The sequence below is a fragment of the Rutidosis leptorrhynchoides genome, chromosome 10 (assembly GCF_046630445.1).
Source record: "Rutidosis leptorrhynchoides isolate AG116_Rl617_1_P2 chromosome 10, CSIRO_AGI_Rlap_v1, whole genome shotgun sequence".
Classification (NCBI taxonomy): domain Eukaryota; kingdom Viridiplantae; phylum Streptophyta; class Magnoliopsida; order Asterales; family Asteraceae; genus Rutidosis; species Rutidosis leptorrhynchoides.
Window position 1 is genome coordinate 247,096,941 of NC_092342.1, and position 19,001 is coordinate 247,115,941.

Here is a 19,001-nt window from a genome sequence, read left to right on the forward strand (position 1 = left end):
AATTCATTTAGTTGAAAATTTTTCAAATTTTCATAAAATTTGGCAAATAAACCAAGTATAAACCCGAGAGAATTTATAACCCTTCCCCACACTTGAGATCATGCAATGCCCTCATTTGCATGAAATCAGACTCTAATTATAAATTCATGAGGGTGATTAGTGTAGAAAAGTGATTAAAAATACCCAGTTTGTAATTACAAAACTCGTCGAATGATAGATGGCGCGCCTCATCGTTCATTCCTTCTTGTTTTATCACACATGCTTTTTTTTTTCTTTCAAAAATGGCTGCTTTTCTGAACTGTTTACTAATATTTGAAAAAGCGTCTTTTACCCTAATCATGCATTTTTATTAACGAGTTATGCACTAACCCGAACCCCTAATTTAACGTTAAGTGGGGTTAGACTTCCCCACACTTAGCTGACGACATGTGAAGTCGGTAGAATAAGTTCCACGAATTAAAATAGTGAGCCAGTTATTTACATCTCGGGTGGTATAAAATATATCAATGGGTTTAAAGTTTAGACCCACCCGATCGTCACTACTTAATTCTTTTTTAAGTGTAGCTTTTAGTAAATTGATATATCTTTTTTCTGGTTCTTGGTCAAATGGATCGATATACACCGACATACATATTTCTATAGGGTGGATAATTCCTAACATTTCCTTCCGTTTATTCTCGGGATCAAAGTTTTCACCTCTATTACCCAATTGGTTGAAATTCGAGGTGTCAATATATATTACAGCTTGTAGTTCATCTTTGGTAGATGACTCATCTATTGAGAATATTGGGTTAGAAGGTTGTGGAATGGTGAATTTCGGGATCGAAGCAAATTCTTCTTCATTAATGGTACTTATCAGTCCCACCATTTTGGTCTCGGGGGTAAAATTTTCAACGTTATCATTTTCCCAAGAGTACCAATTTGTCACCCTTACTTCTTCTTCATCCATTGATGGATCGTTGATTTCGTCAGTAGAGGCTAATGTGTCGATATGTTGTGAAATTAGTAAAGCTGAATAAAAAGTATCATCGGGATAATTGGTGATTTCGGAGCTCTCGAATTCATCAAAATTCGATGATATGAGATTTTCTTGCACAATACTCCTCAGATCAACAGGTGTGTAATCTGATAGAGTTTCAGCTTGCCTATTTACAAACTCTCTCATTTGTTCATTTTGAGCATCAAGTTCTTTGAGTTTGATTTTCATATAATCTAAAGAATTTTCAGACACATAATTTTTCTCATCTTCTGGTTGTGGAGTTTGGAAATATTCTTGGGAATAATCCCAATTTGAATTGTATTCTTCATAATCGTTCCCTTCAGGTTCCATGGGTTCATAATTTTCCATAGGAACGTAATAATATCATTCTCATGTTGAGTGATAATCTCCACAGATTTCACAACCAGTTATTGTTTCGTCATTCGTGATCCAAGATTGACCGAACGAATTGTCATCAACACCCGTTTGAGAGTATTGATTAAATTGATTTCGGATGTCATAAAGAGTTTCCAAAATATTCTCGAGATTTTCCATAATGCGCTTATTACCAAATTTTAGCTACAATGTGGTGCATTTACTTAATTATCCTATTAGTTATAAAAATAAAAATTATATAAGTTATCAAATTAATAGACTTTTCTGCTTTTGCCCACGTTTCGAATAGCCAATAGATGCAGCAGGGAGCCAGAACCCTTTAAATCGGAAGCTCACAACTCAGCCACTAATAAATCCAACTATTACTACGAAGCAGAAAATTTGGATGTCTATCAATTTAACCGCTTAAAATAATTTTTTGTTTTTGAAATTTTAGAGAAGAAATAGAAAATTCTATGTCCTAAAAACTAGATCGGTGAGAAATAAGAAAGAAAAAGAGCGCGTCGAAAAACGTCGAAAAATAAAAACAAGAAAATAGCGCGTCGTAACTTAAAAGTCTAAAAATTAAATTTAAAAAGTTACGCCTAAAGGTATTAAAGCTTAAAGGAATTCTATATCCAAAACAGCAATAACTTAATTAGGCACTAAAATCTAAAAACTGCGTCGCAAAATTCTAAAGCACCTAAATCTTAGTCTAAAGAAAAAGCACTTAAGGGATTTTACGGCAAAGCCTAAAAATCTAGAAAATAAAAATAAGCTACGGCAAAACTAAATTTAAAATTAACTACGAACGATAAAAAGGCAAGTTGGTGGTTTGTTGTAAGTACGTAGTTCATGGTTGAACTTTTAACAGAAAATAGATATTTAACGAGTAGCACATTTTAAAAGATTGTCTTTGAAACCCATTTGGGGTTGAGGTAGTTGTAATGGGAAGAAATGGTGTAAACTAGTATACATGCGTACGTGTGTTTGTGTGTGTGTTGTGTTACACAGAAGACGAGTATTAACTTAGTTCGACAAGTAGTAAACCCACGTGGGTTCAGTTTTTGTTGCAACCAAACAAATACATTTAGGGTAGTTGATTAATTTGTGGATGAAGGTGGTGGACGTGAGTGATTGTGGCGAGGGAGGTCTTGGTGAAGGTGGCTTGATGGTTGTTTTGTGGTATGTTAACCAAAACAAAAATAGGATCAGTAATTAAATTAGAAAGTAGTCTTTCAAGTGAGTTATGATTAGGGTGACTCTCAATTATTTGTATATGTATAATATTATGGCAGTGGATGATCACATATTTTTATCTCATATAATATTCTAAATAAAAGAACGTGCTTTCAAAAGTTTTCAAAAGTAATAATAGTATAGCAGCCTTTCACATTACTAACTTATCTGCCGACAGTTTTTAATGGGTTGCTATATCGTGTCCATTGCTAAACAGTTAAAATATAAAAGTGTTCCTAAAAATCCTAAATTTTTAGATTAAATATATTTAATTATTTCACTCATTAACTGTTTGAAACCTGATCAAAAAGGTTCGATAATTATTTATTTTCTGTTCCAATTTATATGCACGGAGTACTGATGTTATGCGAGGGGTATATGAAATAGCATTAATTTTTAATATGAAATACGATACAATTTACACAAGTTTTATTTATTTATTTACAGATGGGATATACCTAAACCTTGCTACAACACTATAGGCAGTGTACCTAATCGTAGAGTAGTATAGTTTTTAGTAAGTCTGGTTCGTTCCACAGGGAGACGACTTATTTTACACTATATTTTTTTAAACAATTATATTTGTACAAAATATATATAATTATATATAATAATATATAAAAGGGGGTTTTACCATTTAATGACCGGTTTGTCGATTTTAAAACTTTAGTCGCAGTTAAAACCTAATGTAAAATATTAAAAATAAATACAACTTAATTTTAAACGTAAAGTAAATAACGATAATGAAATTGCGATAAATAAAAGTGCGATAAAATAAAATTGCGATAATTAAAAAGTACGATAATATATGATGACAATAAATAAAAGTGCGATAATTAAAAGTGCAATTAAATATAAAATAAAGGAAATTAAATATGAAATAAAAGAATTATGCTTATTTAACTTCCGTAATCATGATGTTTGACGTGTTGATTTTAGTTTTGTGCCCATGGGTTAATTGTCCTTTGTCCAGGATTATTTAATATGTCCGTCTGGTTTTTGTCCATAACAGTCCATCAGTCATAAATATAAAGTGCGAGTATCCTCATCAAATTATCATTATATCCGAAGTCAAATACTCCAACTAATTGGGGACTTAAACTGTAACAAGGTCTTAATACTTTGTTTAATAATTACACCAGGATATCGACTGCGTGTAACCCAAGGTTTTAATACTTTGTTATCAATTATGCCAAGTGTCCTTGTACATAATTTCACCCCCCTTTTAATAATTCCATAGACTATTAATCCATTCCCGTGTCCAGTTAAATGAACGATTATTCGTACATATAAATATCCCGCCCATCGTGTCCGATCGAGTGTATATGGTTATTTATAGGTACGTTCAATTGTAAATCTTTATATTAAAATTAACAAACTATCATTTAGTTAAACAAATATAAAGCCCATTAATAGCCCATAGTCTAATTTCCACAAGTGTCGTTCTTTTGTCCAAACTCCAATTATGGTACAAAGCCCAATTACCCAATTTTAATATTTTTAGCCCAACATCATGATTACTTCGTCTTAAATAAGCATAATAATAACTTAAGTACGAGACATTAATTTAAAAAGGAGAACATAGCTTACATTGATTATTTATCGCGTAGTGTTACACGGACAGAGCTCCAACTTTAAAACCCGTAAAATAACCTTTACATAACCCAAACTAATCTAATATAAAACTACCCTATACTATAATATATATATATATATATATATATATATATATATATATATATATATATTTATTATTATTAGAGGAGTATTATTATTATTTTTTATGTATGTTTAAAACTCGGCAGAAAACGTTGATATTTATAGGACATTTCTGAAATTTCAAACTCCGCGAGTTGCGGCACTTTTACCCTTCAAACTCCGCGAGTCGCGGAGTTTGAATTTCCAGCTCACATGATTTTGGATCTTTGCTTGTCGACGTTATTAAATAATAATATAATATATAAATAATTTTAAGAATTATTTAAATATTATATTTTATTTATGTGCATAGTTGACTTGTAATTTTTGCACCGTTGCGTCGCGCGTTGAGAGTAGACTCATGTCCCGGTTCCGAATTTTCGAACGTCCTTTCGTATAATTTAATATCTTGTACTTTGTGTTCCGCAACTTGTACTTTTATCATTTTTAGACGTTTTTATCAATAAATTGAACCACTTGGATTGTATCTTGTACATTTGAGCTTTTTGAACGTTTGCGTCTTCAAATCGTCGTTTTCGCCTTTTGTCTTCGCACATATTTATTTAAACGAATATTACTTGAAAATAGAACAATTGCAACTGAAAAATTTACATATCGGAAGGATATTGCTACTAAATATATGTTTATTTGGAGCACTATCAAGTACTAATATTTAAACTTAAAAATGTAAAAATATTTTTAACAAATCTAAAATCTGCGTAATCAATTTACAGTCCAACTTTTATCTTAATCTTTCATGTACATGTATTATATCTATCTTAAAACTAACGAAACGTCAACCGAGTGTCACTGACGTTTACTAATTAGGCTCGAAATCAATTATTTTTAATATATTCACTTTCTATATGCAAACAGTTTTAAATAGCAAGTTTTAATTACTAAAGCAAATATATTATATATTTTTAAACAAATAGTTTTAGTATAACTTTATATATTTACAAGTAATATTTATATATATAATTATATATATCTATATATTTATAAATATAGTTCCCATTACATCGCATATTATTTTACATATTTAATTCTAACAATTTAATCATATATTATTTCAAATAATACTTCAAATTATATATATATATATATATATATATATATATATATATATATATATATATATATATATATACAAATAGTTGTTCGTGAATCGTCGAGAACAGTCGAAGGTCAATTGAATATATGAAACAGTTCAAAAAAATTTGAGACTCAACCTAACAGACTTTGTTTATCGTGTCAAAGTTATTAAATCTTATCTAGAGTTTGACTTAAAATTAGTCAAAATTTTCCGGGTCACTACAGATAATATTCACATAAGTTATAAAATGTTATAAATTGATAGAACCGTACACGAACCATTCAAAACATCAACTTTTATTAGATGTGGCAGAATGGTGAGTCATATTTTTGACACAATGAAATATGCATAAAAGAATAACATAACTTTATAGGTTAGAATAGAAGACAAAACATTAAGGTGTTGTTTGTTTTTTAAGATATTTTTGTCTAAAGATTTGTGGACCATGTCTATAGAGAAGATGTAACATAAAGGTCTGTATGTTTGTATGTATGTTTGTATGCTGAATAGTGAAGTTTGTTTGTTTTATGTCGGCAAAATAACTTAAATCCTGTCTGCAGCACTAAGATGCATATTTCTAAGTCTGCAAACATAATAAAACATTATCATATCTTATGTCTTCAGGAAAACAAACAGTTTGTTTTTTAAGATATTCTTGTCTAAAGATTTGTGGACCATGTCTATAGAGAAGATGTAACATAAAGGTCTGTATGTTTGTATGTATGTTTGTATGCTGAATAGTGAAGTTTGTTTGTTTTTATGTAGGCAAAATAACTTAAATCCTGTCTGCAGCACTAAGATGCATATTTCTAAGTCTGCAAACATAATAAAACGTTATCATATCTTATGTCTTCAGGAAAATAAACAGTCTGCAGCAAAAACGTGCCCGCTGACATAAGACATAATAAGATCTGCAGATTGTAAAACAAACAACACCTATATGAAAGTAAATATGTGAAGACATTAACGATAAATGAAACTAACAAACTGACATCATAAATAGCCATGTTCAGCTGCAATTCCAATTTTTTGCAAGGAGAAAACGCCTTGCTTAAGTTTTCTCTACCTCTTCCACTAACGATAAATACTTTATTATTTACATCTCCCGAAAGCTTAGTTAAAATTGAAATAACTTCTCTACTTGGTGTCTTGATAATCGAATTTTGTGGCATAACTGTTCCATCATAATCCAATAAAATTGCTCTATTTTTAGCCTTTATGTAAGCCGACACAATATCATCAATAGAAAGCTTCCAAAAATTAGGATCTAAAGACACAACCCTAAACCCAAATCCCAAACCAATCCCCCAACATCTTTTCCTAAAATGATCCGCACATGTTCTCTCCATATCTTGCAAGAAACTTCTAGACCAATATCCTACATTATGAGTACTAACATAACGATAATGCTTCTCATGTCTCAATTGTTTCTCGGGTTCACTCATAGAAATCGCCTCATTCATAGCCTCAGCAGTCGCCTCAACATTCCACGGATTGACCAGAATTGCACCACTTAAAGAAGGTGAACACCCTATAAACTCTGATACTACTAACATGCTCTTTTCGACCCGTTTGGATCCGACCCGGTTTCTGAACCAGATACACCCTCCCGGCACACGATATATTCATAAGGAGTTAGATTCATCCCGTCCCGTACAGCAGTAACAACAATACACTCAGCTATACTGTAATAAGCAACCCGTTCATTAATACCCACAGGACTGTCTATGTAAACTATAGGCTGATAACCAGGCTAACCAAATTGCTCATTTGTACGTTTGCAGCTTTCTTTAATCTCAATTTGTATTTCATCCAAATCTATCCCGCCTTTACCCCTAGCGGATTTGCAATTTGAATAAGAACCGCCCTACCTTGCCAAGACGGATGAACGTTAAGCATTTGTTCCATTGCTAAAAGCTTTAAATTGATACCTTTAAAAACGTCCATGTCATCAACTCCAAGAAACACAGTTTTTCCTTCAAATTTTTGTTTAAGTTCATCAACTCTCCATTCTTTATCAGCAAGTTTCATCACTGACTCAATTTGACCCATATGGATACCCACGGGCATTATCTTGATTCCAACAGTTCTTCCATAATAATCTAACCCTATATATCCCCGTTTCGATTGATACTCCAAACCGAACATTCGACTGCAACAAGAAAGAAAATGGCGTGCATAATCAAACGTGTGGAAACCGATTAGGTCGGAATTAAGTAAAGCTTTCAAGATTTCTTCTCTAACAGGAAGTGTCCTGTAAATCTCAGAAGATGGAAATGGACTATGAAGAAAAAACCCCATTCTTAAACGATTAAACCGTCTTCTTAAAAACGTAGGCAAAACCATTAAATGATAATCATGAATCCAAACAAAATCATCTTCTGGATTTATCACTTCAATAACTTTCTGGGAAAACAGCTTATTTGCTGCAACGTATGATTCCCACATTGACCGGTCAAACCTCCCTCCATGATCAGCAGAAACCGCTAACATATAATGAAAAAGATGCCATAATTGCTTTTTACAAAAACCATCATAATATATTTCCATCAAACTAGGTGGAAGAAAAGTCGGAACACACCCGAACCTATCCAATAAAACTTGAGCAACATCATCTTGTTCAATCGGATCAATGTCAACATTCAATGAACCAACATATAAAACCTCCATATCATCAGGAAAACCTTCTTTGAGTAGCAAATACAACGATTCATCATCCCAAGTGAAACTCCACCCTTTATTATCAGCTCTCCTTTTAGCTTTCAACGGCAATTGATTCGCAACAACCATCATTCGATCCATTGCAAGTGAAGAAGGATTATCAGATGTAACACTACTTGCTTGATCATCATCAAGCTTTGTAATACTTCCAGGAACAGTCATTACTCTCGGCATCTTTCGTTTCTCTCGTTCTCGCCCCATTACAGGGAAATTACCTGAAGCTAACTCCAATAGATTTATATACGATCTCGACTGCATTGTTCCTTATTATGCCTAAAAAGCCCTAAATATAATAACCTAGACAAGTCTTAAAAACCCTAGCAAATGAGCCAATTTCAGTAAACACCTACAGCAGAAATTGGACGCATATCATTTTAATTACAATTAACAACGCAATTGAATCCAAACTGATGTATACAAGAATCATTATACATTATACTGATAACAGGAAACAAGCTGATTCAATAAGATCACGGATCATATAATCAATCAATATAAATTCAATTCCCTAAACATGAGGTGCGAGACTGACCTTTAGCAATTTGTGACTACTAGCACTCTTTGAAGCTCGATCTTCAGAAACAAATTGACGATTTTAAAATTTTGTCTGTGGATAAAATGAACCTTTAGGGCTTGTTGATGAATAAATTATAGTATTTATATATTTATATATATACATATACGGAAATGGAAATGGAAATGGAAATGGAAATGGAAATGGATGATAGAATGAAAAATGATGATATAGAAATATGTACAACTAAAGTCGCATATGGTAACATGGATTTGGATATTGATTCATTTTTTTACGAAAAAACTAAAACTTTGTTAAAACTTAACAAACTCGAAGTCATTCGTCGAAAAGAGCCTCGAAAAAACGTAACAAAGAGAAAAAATTTAGAACTTTGTTAAAACTCAAAGTCGTTCATCGAAAAGATGAAGCCTCGAGAAAAACAATAAAGAGGTCCCATGGTCCAACGACAAACAAAACAAAACTAGCACAACGGAACAAACTAACTAGACTAATACAAAAGCCAACGAAACTAAACAGTAATCAAAACACAAACGAAACAAGACAAAATCAACGACGAGTACGGTAGAGCAAACTAGAAACAACTACCCTCACATACTTCACATTCCTTCAACATTAAACTTCCTCAATTCCTCCTCATTAACCTTTCTCGGCTTGGGAGTATTCTTATGTTTTTGCTTTTGCTTTGGCGCCGCCTTCGAATTGAGCACTTTTCATTCCCACCCAACGCCCTTTGAATTTCTTCGAAGACTCCTCGACAAACTTAGCAAATTGGCCCAGCAAAGAAGATCGTGTTGAATCGCTGTTAATGTCACCGAGCTACATCACCGCAGAAAAAGAAGATGTGTTGTTAACAACCGAATGTCGAGCAACTAAATCTAGACACGAAAGATCCGTAGTAGGTTGTTGTTGAGCACGAACAGTAGTAATAATAAGTCATCCGAATAGCGTATTATTTGAAATAAGAATCGATCACCATAAACGTGAATAAAAGCTATAAAGGCTACAATATGGATAATGATGAACAACGCTCAGAAAGCTTGTTGTCGTCAGTCAGCGAGCCAGGTAAGTCTCACAAAAGTCATGATCTGTATTATTCGGGTTTGACTACACTCCAATTATTTAGGGTTGACCAACCAATCGTATCATGACGTGTGTCCATTTGTGGAGGATGAGCCTTTGTCTTTCGCCTGTAAATATAACACATGGGCCTCCATCAGTGGACACTTACGATCATTTGTCAGAGCAGACCTTTCTCTCTCTAAACATTGATATTAAGTTTGACCTTTGATTAATTCTCAACGAGCATTCGAATTCGGAATGGAAGAAAGAACCAGTCGCCTTTCTACAAGTAATAGACATCAATCCATCAGAAGCACCAGTAGTAATAGAAGCGAGAATTGCAATCTGTAGTGTAGCAAGAATATATACGGATACGGGGGCAGTAGTAGAAATAACGTATGAACATTCTTTTAAGAGATTCCCGAAGCGAGTTAAGGATAAAATTAAAAGTTCAATGGTACCACTGGTCGGTTTTACAAGGGAATCAACATGGTCGGTGCGAAGCATTCTAATAGAAGTAATTTTTGGGGAATATCCTTATTCACTAACTGCAGAAATAGAATTTTTAGTTATAAACACAGAATCTCCATATAGCATAATAATGGGAAGAACATCATGTGTAGATTCGGAGCCATGCCACCGGTAAATTATGTGAATTTGATAGCTTGAACCGGTTTATTATTTTTATGAATTTGTTAATTACATTACGAGTAAAATATTTTAATTAGAAAATATAGTTTTGTATTGTGATAACCATGCCACCAGTAACAACGTGCACGCAAACCCAATGCTTGTTAATATTATTTTATTTATTTGTTTATTGCTTAAAATATCGAATACTGTTAAAAAAGGTACCTTCATCAAATAGTGAAGACTCTTTTTTTTTTTTTTTTTGTTAACAGTAGTTAATTATGATCACCCAGAGGAACTTAACCACCCACGTGATTATCTCCCGCAGTTATTATACCTTCCCCAACTGCGGATACAAGCAAACACAATCCTGAAAAGACTTAAAATAAGTAAATGTCACAAGACAAGAATAACCCTAATCCAACCAAGCTTTAACCAAATCCGCTAAAACAACGTGAAATCAAGAACATTGTTTGATTGTTGATATTCTACTAACAACTTTTTTTCGGCCAATATATATATATATATATATATATATATATATATATATATATATATATATATATATATATATATATATATATATATATATATATATATATCGTAAAGATCCGATGGTACATACAAACGACAAAGATTGAAATTGTAAGGGCTCGCTCTGATCGACCTACAAACATTGGACGAAAACATTGATTGAAATAGAGCGAGCACATTGAAAATTTAATGAAACTACAAACGTACAACCACGAAACCTAAATCTAAACACTAGATAAAATCGGGCACGTATCTAACGTCACTATCGCCACTATTTAAAAGCTGCACACTAAAATGAACGTCGCGCACTCCAGCAACACCTAACCCGAGACCTGCAAATCAAAGTAACCTCTCGTACCCGAAGAACCACATAACACTCCTAACCATAGAATCACATGCTCGTCAAGTAAGATCAAAACCCCGTTCGAGCGGATAAAAGGATCCCGAGAGAATTACTTCAAAAAACATCAATTTACCATAGTCAACAAAGTCAACACACGCCGGCAACGACATCGAGTTCACCGTAATAGACTCGACTACGAGAGAGGCATGAACACAACCGCGGAACGGCAAGTAAGTAACAATTTACGGTATGCATGTGTGATGATCTGGATTGTGTTGGCAAATATGGATGAGGGTTTAAATTGTAAATTTCAACATCACCTTATGTTCCCAGCATCTTTTGGCAAACAACGACAACAGTCGCTGCTATTTCCAAACCTTTTGAAAAATAAAAAATAAAGTAAAAGGGGCCGGCAAAGATGTCTGGATACAGAGGTGATGATGAATATGATTACTTGTTCAAATTAGTATTAATCGGTGATTCTGGTGTTGGTAAATCAAATCTTATTTCCAGATTCACCAGAAATGAATTCAATTTAGAAACAAAATCAACAATTGGTGTTGAATTTGCTACCAGGAGTGTTCATGTTGAAGGCAAAGTTATCAAAGCTCAGATTTGGGATACTGCTGGTCAAGAAAGGTTAACTTTTTTTTTTTTTTTTTTACTCTGTTATTGCTTCACTTTAAGTTAATTGATTTTATTACTTTTCTACATGTTTACAGTTGTCTGGTTACTGATTTTTAGTTATTAGGGTTTCTAACAGGAAATATATCTCTTGATAATATATATGCTTAGTGAATTTGAGTTTGTGATCCATGTCTTAAACTAGTTTTTGTGCATTTGTATGGAGAAAATAAAGTTAGAATATTTTTTGTATGTAGAAAAAACCATCACAAGATAGCCTAGTGGTTGGGGCCCTGAGTTCCTTACAAGAGGTCTCGGGTTCGAATCCTATCTAGGACTTTAAAAGAGGTCTCGGGTTCGAATCCTGTCTAGGACGAATATGTTGTGGTGGTCGGGGAAGGGTTGGAAACAGCCAGGAGTAATCCTTCTGGCTGTGTACATCAGAGTATGAGGTCGGATTACTCCTCCTCCCGGGTAGCCCGAACAGGGAAAACCTTCCACCTTTTTAATATTTTTTGTTGCACAATGAATGCTACCTTTTGGGGTAAGAATAGGACTTATTCGTTCGGGTGGTAATTGCTTGTCGAAGTGTTTTATCGGTTTGATAACTCGATAGCCCTGGTTATAGTGGTGTTTTGGGATTTTTTTTATGTGGATATCCACTTTGCACCGTCGTTAGAGGTGGAAAAGTTATGGGTGATTAATAGGTCATAAATGGTTCAGGTTGAAACATATGGGCTTACGCACGGTCGGATGGGTCAAATGTGGCTACGAAAATTGCATTATTTCATGTGCATAATTAGCTGACCGCATGGTCCAGTTGCACCCATATATAACATTGGAGTTATATTACTTAGGAATTTGTATTATCATCTATCTATATTACTCGTATAGTCGTATTAGAGTAGTCACATACGGAGTATGATTGTAGATAGCCCTACCTGAAGATATTAATTGGCTTTAGGTGTCAACACAGTGTGTCTTGACTTTAAATTTTGATACGGGTTTCAGAACTTAAAAAAAAAATTAGATTCTGCGTCTACTACTAATAAAGCATATGAATTTTGTGTTTTAAAGATACTGGGTTTGACATTAAACATCAAAATTTGGATTGTTAGAAAAAAGGGAGCCTTGCTGATGTATCTGAAACGGGGACCAGGGAAAAGGTGCAGTAAAAGGTGCTAGAAACATATTTGAAAGTAAAACCACGTAGTACTATTATTATAATTGAAAGATTGTGACTTTGCTAATATAAATGCGTACAAACCCATATTAGTTTATGATAGTCACATGAAACATGAATAGGAATTTAAATCTGAAATGGAATAAGTTATCTAAAGGCCTATTAGACTCTTTTAGTGTAACAGCCTACGATGGAAACAACTATATGTTTTAAACGTGATTATCTATATGCGGGGTCTTTCTTAGTTATACTGCTCGGTCTTGTGCTTAAGTTAGGGGGTAGTTGTGATGTCTATATCCAGTGTTGTAAAACTCCCCAACTAATGCCGACTACTCCCGATTACTATTTTTAGGAACCAGCCTATCTGATTTTCCAAAATCCGAGTAATTAATTGGTCAACATCGGTCAGTGTGTCAAAATCGGATTTAGTCGTTCAAAATTGGTCAAAGCTAATATCAGTCTAACGTTTTAATACGAATTTAAATTAGAATTTTAGAGTTCTTGAACAAAAGAAGATTATGTTTATGTTTTTAGACAATTATATTACCCCGTAACATTTATGTTTATGTTTATGGATTTCTTGTATATTTACATATATAGTTTTGAATTTTATTATATAAATGTATAAAAATTTCAATCCGATTACTGTGTAAGTTCCGGATTACTCTTCAAAGTGTACTTACAACGCATTTGACTTGTTATACCATTCTATTTCAGAATTTAGTTTACATCTATAGCAGTATAGTTCTCTTTATATTCTAAATATTTATGATATAAATATTAAATTTTAATATAACAAAAAAAGTGTTTGTGAGTCCACACCACCCGGCCTGTTTTGACCCTGAACCCTTTTTGACCCATTACCTTTGTTTAGTTTTACATGTACTCTTTTTACAGGTATCGTGCAATTACAAGTGCTTACTACAGAGGAGCTGTTGGTGCTTTACTCGTATACGACGTTACTCGCCATGCTACTTTTGAAAACATCAAAAGGTGGTTAAAAGAATTAAGAGACCACACCGATCCAAACATTGTGGTCATGCTAATCGGCAACAAATCCGACCTGCGTCACCTAATTGCTGTTTCTACCGAAGATGGCAAAACGTTCGCTGAAGCTGAATCGTTATATTTCATGGAAACTTCTGCATTGGAAGCAACTAATGTTGAAAATGCTTTTAATGAAGTGATTACACAAATTTATAAAATTGTGAGCAAAAAAGCGGTTGAAGTTGGTGATGAGGGTGTTTCTGTTCCTATTAAAGGAGCCACTATTGACGTTAATGATGAATCTTCGGGTGGCACGAGATTTGGTTGTTGTTCGAATTAGGTGGTGGTTTGTGTTAGTTAGAATATGAATTGTATAAATCTTGTTTTCAGAATGCACCTAAGAGGTGTTCTTATACAAGCGACTGAAAGAATGTTGAGCAGTAAGGGGTGTGGTATATTTTATCATTTATGAATTGGTATGATGATTTTAGAATGTGAGATATATTGCACTTGTTTTTTTTTATCTCTCTATTTGTTTTTCTTTTTGCATTTGCTAATGTAACCTGAATATTATTAACCTTGATTGTAACGTTAGAGGCAAATTGTGCACTAGTTTCTGTTACAGATGGGCCAAGAGGTTCATACATTGGTGTAAAGGGAGAAGCTTTATATATTCCCCCTTCACCCTGCATGCTAGTAGACACTTGTGGGGCCAGTGATGCATATGCTTCGGGGATATTGTACGGTTTACTAAGGGGTGCATCAGATTTGAAGGGAATGGGCTCATTGGCAGCACGTGTTGCAGCCACAGTGGTTGGTCAACAACGGACACGGCTTAGCGTTCAAGATGCTATTAGGTTGGTTGAGTCGTTTGTTATTAGTGTCAGGAGCCCGTCACTTCAAGCATATGTGGGTTCGGACCAGATTTCTAGAACGTAGTGCATTCTATATATATATATATATATATATATATATATATATATATATATATATATATATATATATATATGTGTGTGTGTGTATTGTATCTAGCGTTTTACGTCTCGTATTCTTGTTTTTTATAATTAACATTTTGAATGAAATTAGCTTGCAAAGAAACCATGTATGCTTTAGGATGTTGAATGCACATAACAAAAAAGGAAAAATAAAGCTACAATAAACTTTTGTTTATTATTCACCAACTCATTCTATTTAATTGACTGGGCGTTTTTTTCCAATTTTGCTTTTGGTTTCGACCGCAAAGATGTAGTTTTTGACGACGCAGAAGGCAGTGTACGCCAAAGCCACGAATCTGATGGAGATTTTGGTAATGGTGGAGGAGCAGGTCGAGAATCGTTGACTTTTTGGTCAACCTTGGGAATGTTGTAGACGTCTGTTTGTTTCATCGTTTCTTTATCCTCTTTCAGCTTAACAGCAAGCAAATCGGGCTTGAATGGCTCAGTGGACATATATGAAATGCCGAAAATACCCTCATCATTTTCTTTGAAATCGGATTTGACAGATTCTACCTTATGTACGGTGTCAACATAAAGAGTCTTCTCAAGTGCGAAATTTTGAAAATCTGCTTCTTGTGCTTTGTCGTAAGCTAGTAATTCCTTGAAGCTAATTAACCCTTTCTTTTGTATATTTACTTCTTTTCTTTCACTAAGATTAGAATTTGATATCTCGTTACTTTGTAAACGATCATAAATTCGGTTGGTAGCTTCAGTTGACTCATTCTTTAAAACAGACGGCTCGTTTTGGTTCTTGACTAACGATCTGTGCTCATATGCAGTCGCTCGAGCAGGCTAATAAAATCCGGGGAAAAGGAAACATGTCAAGAATTGAGGTCATAATGAATCGTAGTTAACTTAAAGAAACTAGAAATTAAGCTATGAACTAGAAGTGGTGCAGGTAACGGGTCAAATGGAGCTCATGTCAAACTGTGTATATTTTGATACCAGTCAAAACAGGTCAGGTCGCATTGACCCGTTAAACTTTCTTCAAGTATATTTTCTTATAATAAACACTTAATCTGCCAAATGTGATAATAGAGCTTATATTATTTATTTCATTTATAAAAAATTATAAATTAAAATGAATAGTAGCTTATGCATTACAATACTATGTGATTGATTTTGACAAACTCGACCCGTCGACCTTTTAGCCAATAAAGTTTTCTAGAGGGAAAAAAACTGGAAATTTATCTAAAAAAAGGAGGGTGGAAATAGAAGATTGGGTCAAAATGGGTATGACTTTAATAAATGGACAAAAGATTGGTTTGACCTTGTTTTTTCAAATAAAAACATATACAAAAAATAAAACTACAGATGACTCAAGAGCAGATACATTATTTTAATTTTAATCCTTATAATGAAATATCACAAAATCAAATATTTCAATCCTAATCTAACTTTTTGAAAGAAATGAGAGGTTCTATGCATTAAAAGAAATACACATTTGACTGCTCTGATAAGCTAACTTGATTTGTTTGACCTTTCTGACCCATATGAGCTAAACATAACCAAAATTGACCCATTTCTTTAAGTTAAAACTACCTATATTTACCTGATCTGGAAGGGTAACTGATGAGACGCATGCCCGAGTTGTATTAGCAGACGATACTGGCAATCTACTCCTCACACTCAATCCTGGTACTGGATTTAACAGACCAACCGAACCCTTTAAACAAAAATGTGGAACCAATCCACAAACCTTATACGACGACATATTTTCATGATCATCATAATCAAACTCCCTTTCTTCCTCACGATCACCATCATCGTCGTCATTTAACTCTAAAAAGTTCGGTCCATATGTAATTTGAGGCTTCTCACTTCCCCTATTTACTACTATCTTCGTCTCTCGTGGTTCCATTTTTGGTGGATGATTAGCATCCATATATACGTCACTCGAATGAAATATATCTTTCATAATTGGTCTAAAATCTCGGTTAATTATATCTAAATCTTGTTTCGTAGGTTTCGAAATCCTACCTGGAGGAAGTTTCGGAACAATGGGATGTTTTTGCGATTTTGTTTCGTCTTTTGGTCTTCCTGGACTTTGTTCCCACACGAAAGGAACACTCACTGGGTCCGAATACATATCAGATTTATTCGATGGACTTGGAAGCAAAGTAGGGACCACAGTTTCATTCTTTGTTCTAGAACTGTAATTCTTTTGTGAATCAGCAGTTGTTGTTCCATAATTACGTCTCACCGAAAGAAGCGGCCGATTAAAATTTATTTTCTTGCCTTCCATTAACCTCCAAATCTGCATACACAAAAAAAAAAAAAAAAAATGTATTACCTCAGAGTTCAATGTCTCTAAGTTATCATATGAGGGGAAAACATATAGCAGCAATTAACAGAACTAACATTTCTGGTAAATTGCAAGTTTATATTTTCTTTCTTAATCATGCAAGTTTATTATATATAAAATATAAAATAAGGATTTTTCTAACGATAAATCTAACTATAAAGTATTGTAAAACTTGATAATCACCATTTTATAAATAATCAATAACTGAAGTTAACGATGATCGTAAAGCTATCGTTAGAAAAATCCATCCATAGTAAAATAGAATTAGATAAAGAAAAAGAAAACTGCACAAGTGATTAGTTTTTAAAAATAAATAAACCTTAATTTCGGATGATGTTAGGCTAAAAAGAATCAATTAATACGAAGTTTATAACGGTAGATAGAAATGCATTAACGAACCAGAAAACGGAAAACTAAGGAGATGAAACGTGAAATGAAGACAATATAACGAATAAACGAAACCGTAGGTTTGTTTGTTACGTTATTGAATCTTCTGCTTCTTCAGTTGGTTTGTTTTTATCAACACACAAAAGACTGTCAGTGGAATCTCAGCTAATTAATTGGTAGTACTTTTCCAATATTCATTCAGTTTATACTCAAGTGGCAAACTTTTATTGTTATTTTATTTTATTGATTATTGATTTGTACAAGCATCGATAAGTTTCTTACTCTATTTAAGTGATTACGATTGACTTGTTTCCCATAGTCAAACGTTTCCAACTCCCTGATTTTGATTGGACAAAGTGTTGAGAATATTTAATCACATGCTCCTAGCCCCACCTTTAATTATGTGAGTCATCGTTTCCATTTGTTTGCAAACGGAAAATGTTACACCGTACTTGTGTAGTAGGTCTAAGTGTTGCAAATGATTAAAAAAACTAGCTCATTTACATTTAATGCCCGTGAATTCACGGATTTGAAGAAAATCTACATTATAATATTAGCGTCATTGACCCGTTAATTAATATTTATTATTATTATTATGTATTTAATTGAACTAATTGAATTTAAATATTTAAAATATATATGGAGTTTATTATAAAATATTTATAATATTAGTGTCTAAATATTTGTAAATATTGCATCATCAATGACATAATACAATTATTAGAAAGCACATGATACAATACTTTAAAGCATATTGTTATATCACTGCAAATTCCCTTTTTAAAGATAAGAATAAATAAATTGCTACATGCTAATAAATGATATAAATCTAAAATAAAATTATCTAATTATTAGGAGTATGTTCTATATTTTGTCTTTTTAATTTGATAATTTTATATACCAATAGTTATTTTATAGTTTTCTTTTTGAAAATGAACTCAACTACCTAAGCCGATTTCTTTCCCGAATAAACCATATAGTTAAGAGAAATCTTAAACCAGAATAGAAGAGATCGCCCAATCCATGATTAAATATTTCATAGTAATCTCACTATCATTAAACCGTACATCTTTCTTGATATATCCAGATAATAGGTAGGAGCATAAATAAATTGAAATATTCTAGAGCTACAAAGATAGTTATTAAATTGTTAGCACCACATAAAAACATTCCTCCTATAGTAGCTGTTACGAATAAGAGAAACTCTGTTATAGTCATTTTTGTACATTCAATGTACTCTACTACGTTCTTTCTTATATTTTTCCTTTTTTTGCCGACCAATACACACAAGTCAACAAAAGAATATCTGAC

The 19,001-nt window shown here is 33.1% G+C and overlaps 2 protein-coding genes and 1 pseudogene across 2 annotated transcripts; 1 reads left to right on the top strand and 2 right to left on the bottom strand.

Annotated features, from left to right (window-relative positions):
- LOC139873605 (probable alpha,alpha-trehalose-phosphate synthase [UDP-forming] 7) overlaps positions 1 to 8,366 on the bottom strand; it is a 91,519-nt pseudogene extending 83,153 nt beyond the window's left edge.
- A 3,194-nt stretch (positions 8,367 to 11,560) lies between these two features.
- LOC139872323 (ras-related protein Rab11D-like) lies at positions 11,561 to 14,526 on the top strand. Its single transcript, XM_071860174.1, has 2 exons — positions 11,561 to 11,848; positions 13,914 to 14,526. Exons 1-2 carry the CDS (start codon positions 11,628 to 11,630, stop codon positions 14,341 to 14,343), a joined length of 651 nt encoding a protein of 216 aa, XP_071716275.1. The 5' UTR covers positions 11,561 to 11,627; the 3' UTR covers positions 14,344 to 14,526.
- Positions 14,527 to 15,190: 664 nt separating this feature from the next.
- On the bottom strand, positions 15,191 to 17,937 carry LOC139870937 (uncharacterized). Its single transcript, XM_071858697.1, has 3 exons — positions 17,703 to 17,937; positions 16,551 to 17,255; positions 15,191 to 15,790 (listed from the first exon to the last, which is right to left on the bottom strand). The coding sequence occupies exons 2-3, from the start codon at positions 17,241 to 17,243 to the stop codon at positions 15,191 to 15,193; spliced, it is 1,293 nt and encodes a 430-aa protein (XP_071714798.1). The 5' UTR covers positions 17,244 to 17,255; positions 17,703 to 17,937.
- Between the last annotated feature and the right edge of the window lie 1,064 nt (positions 17,938 to 19,001).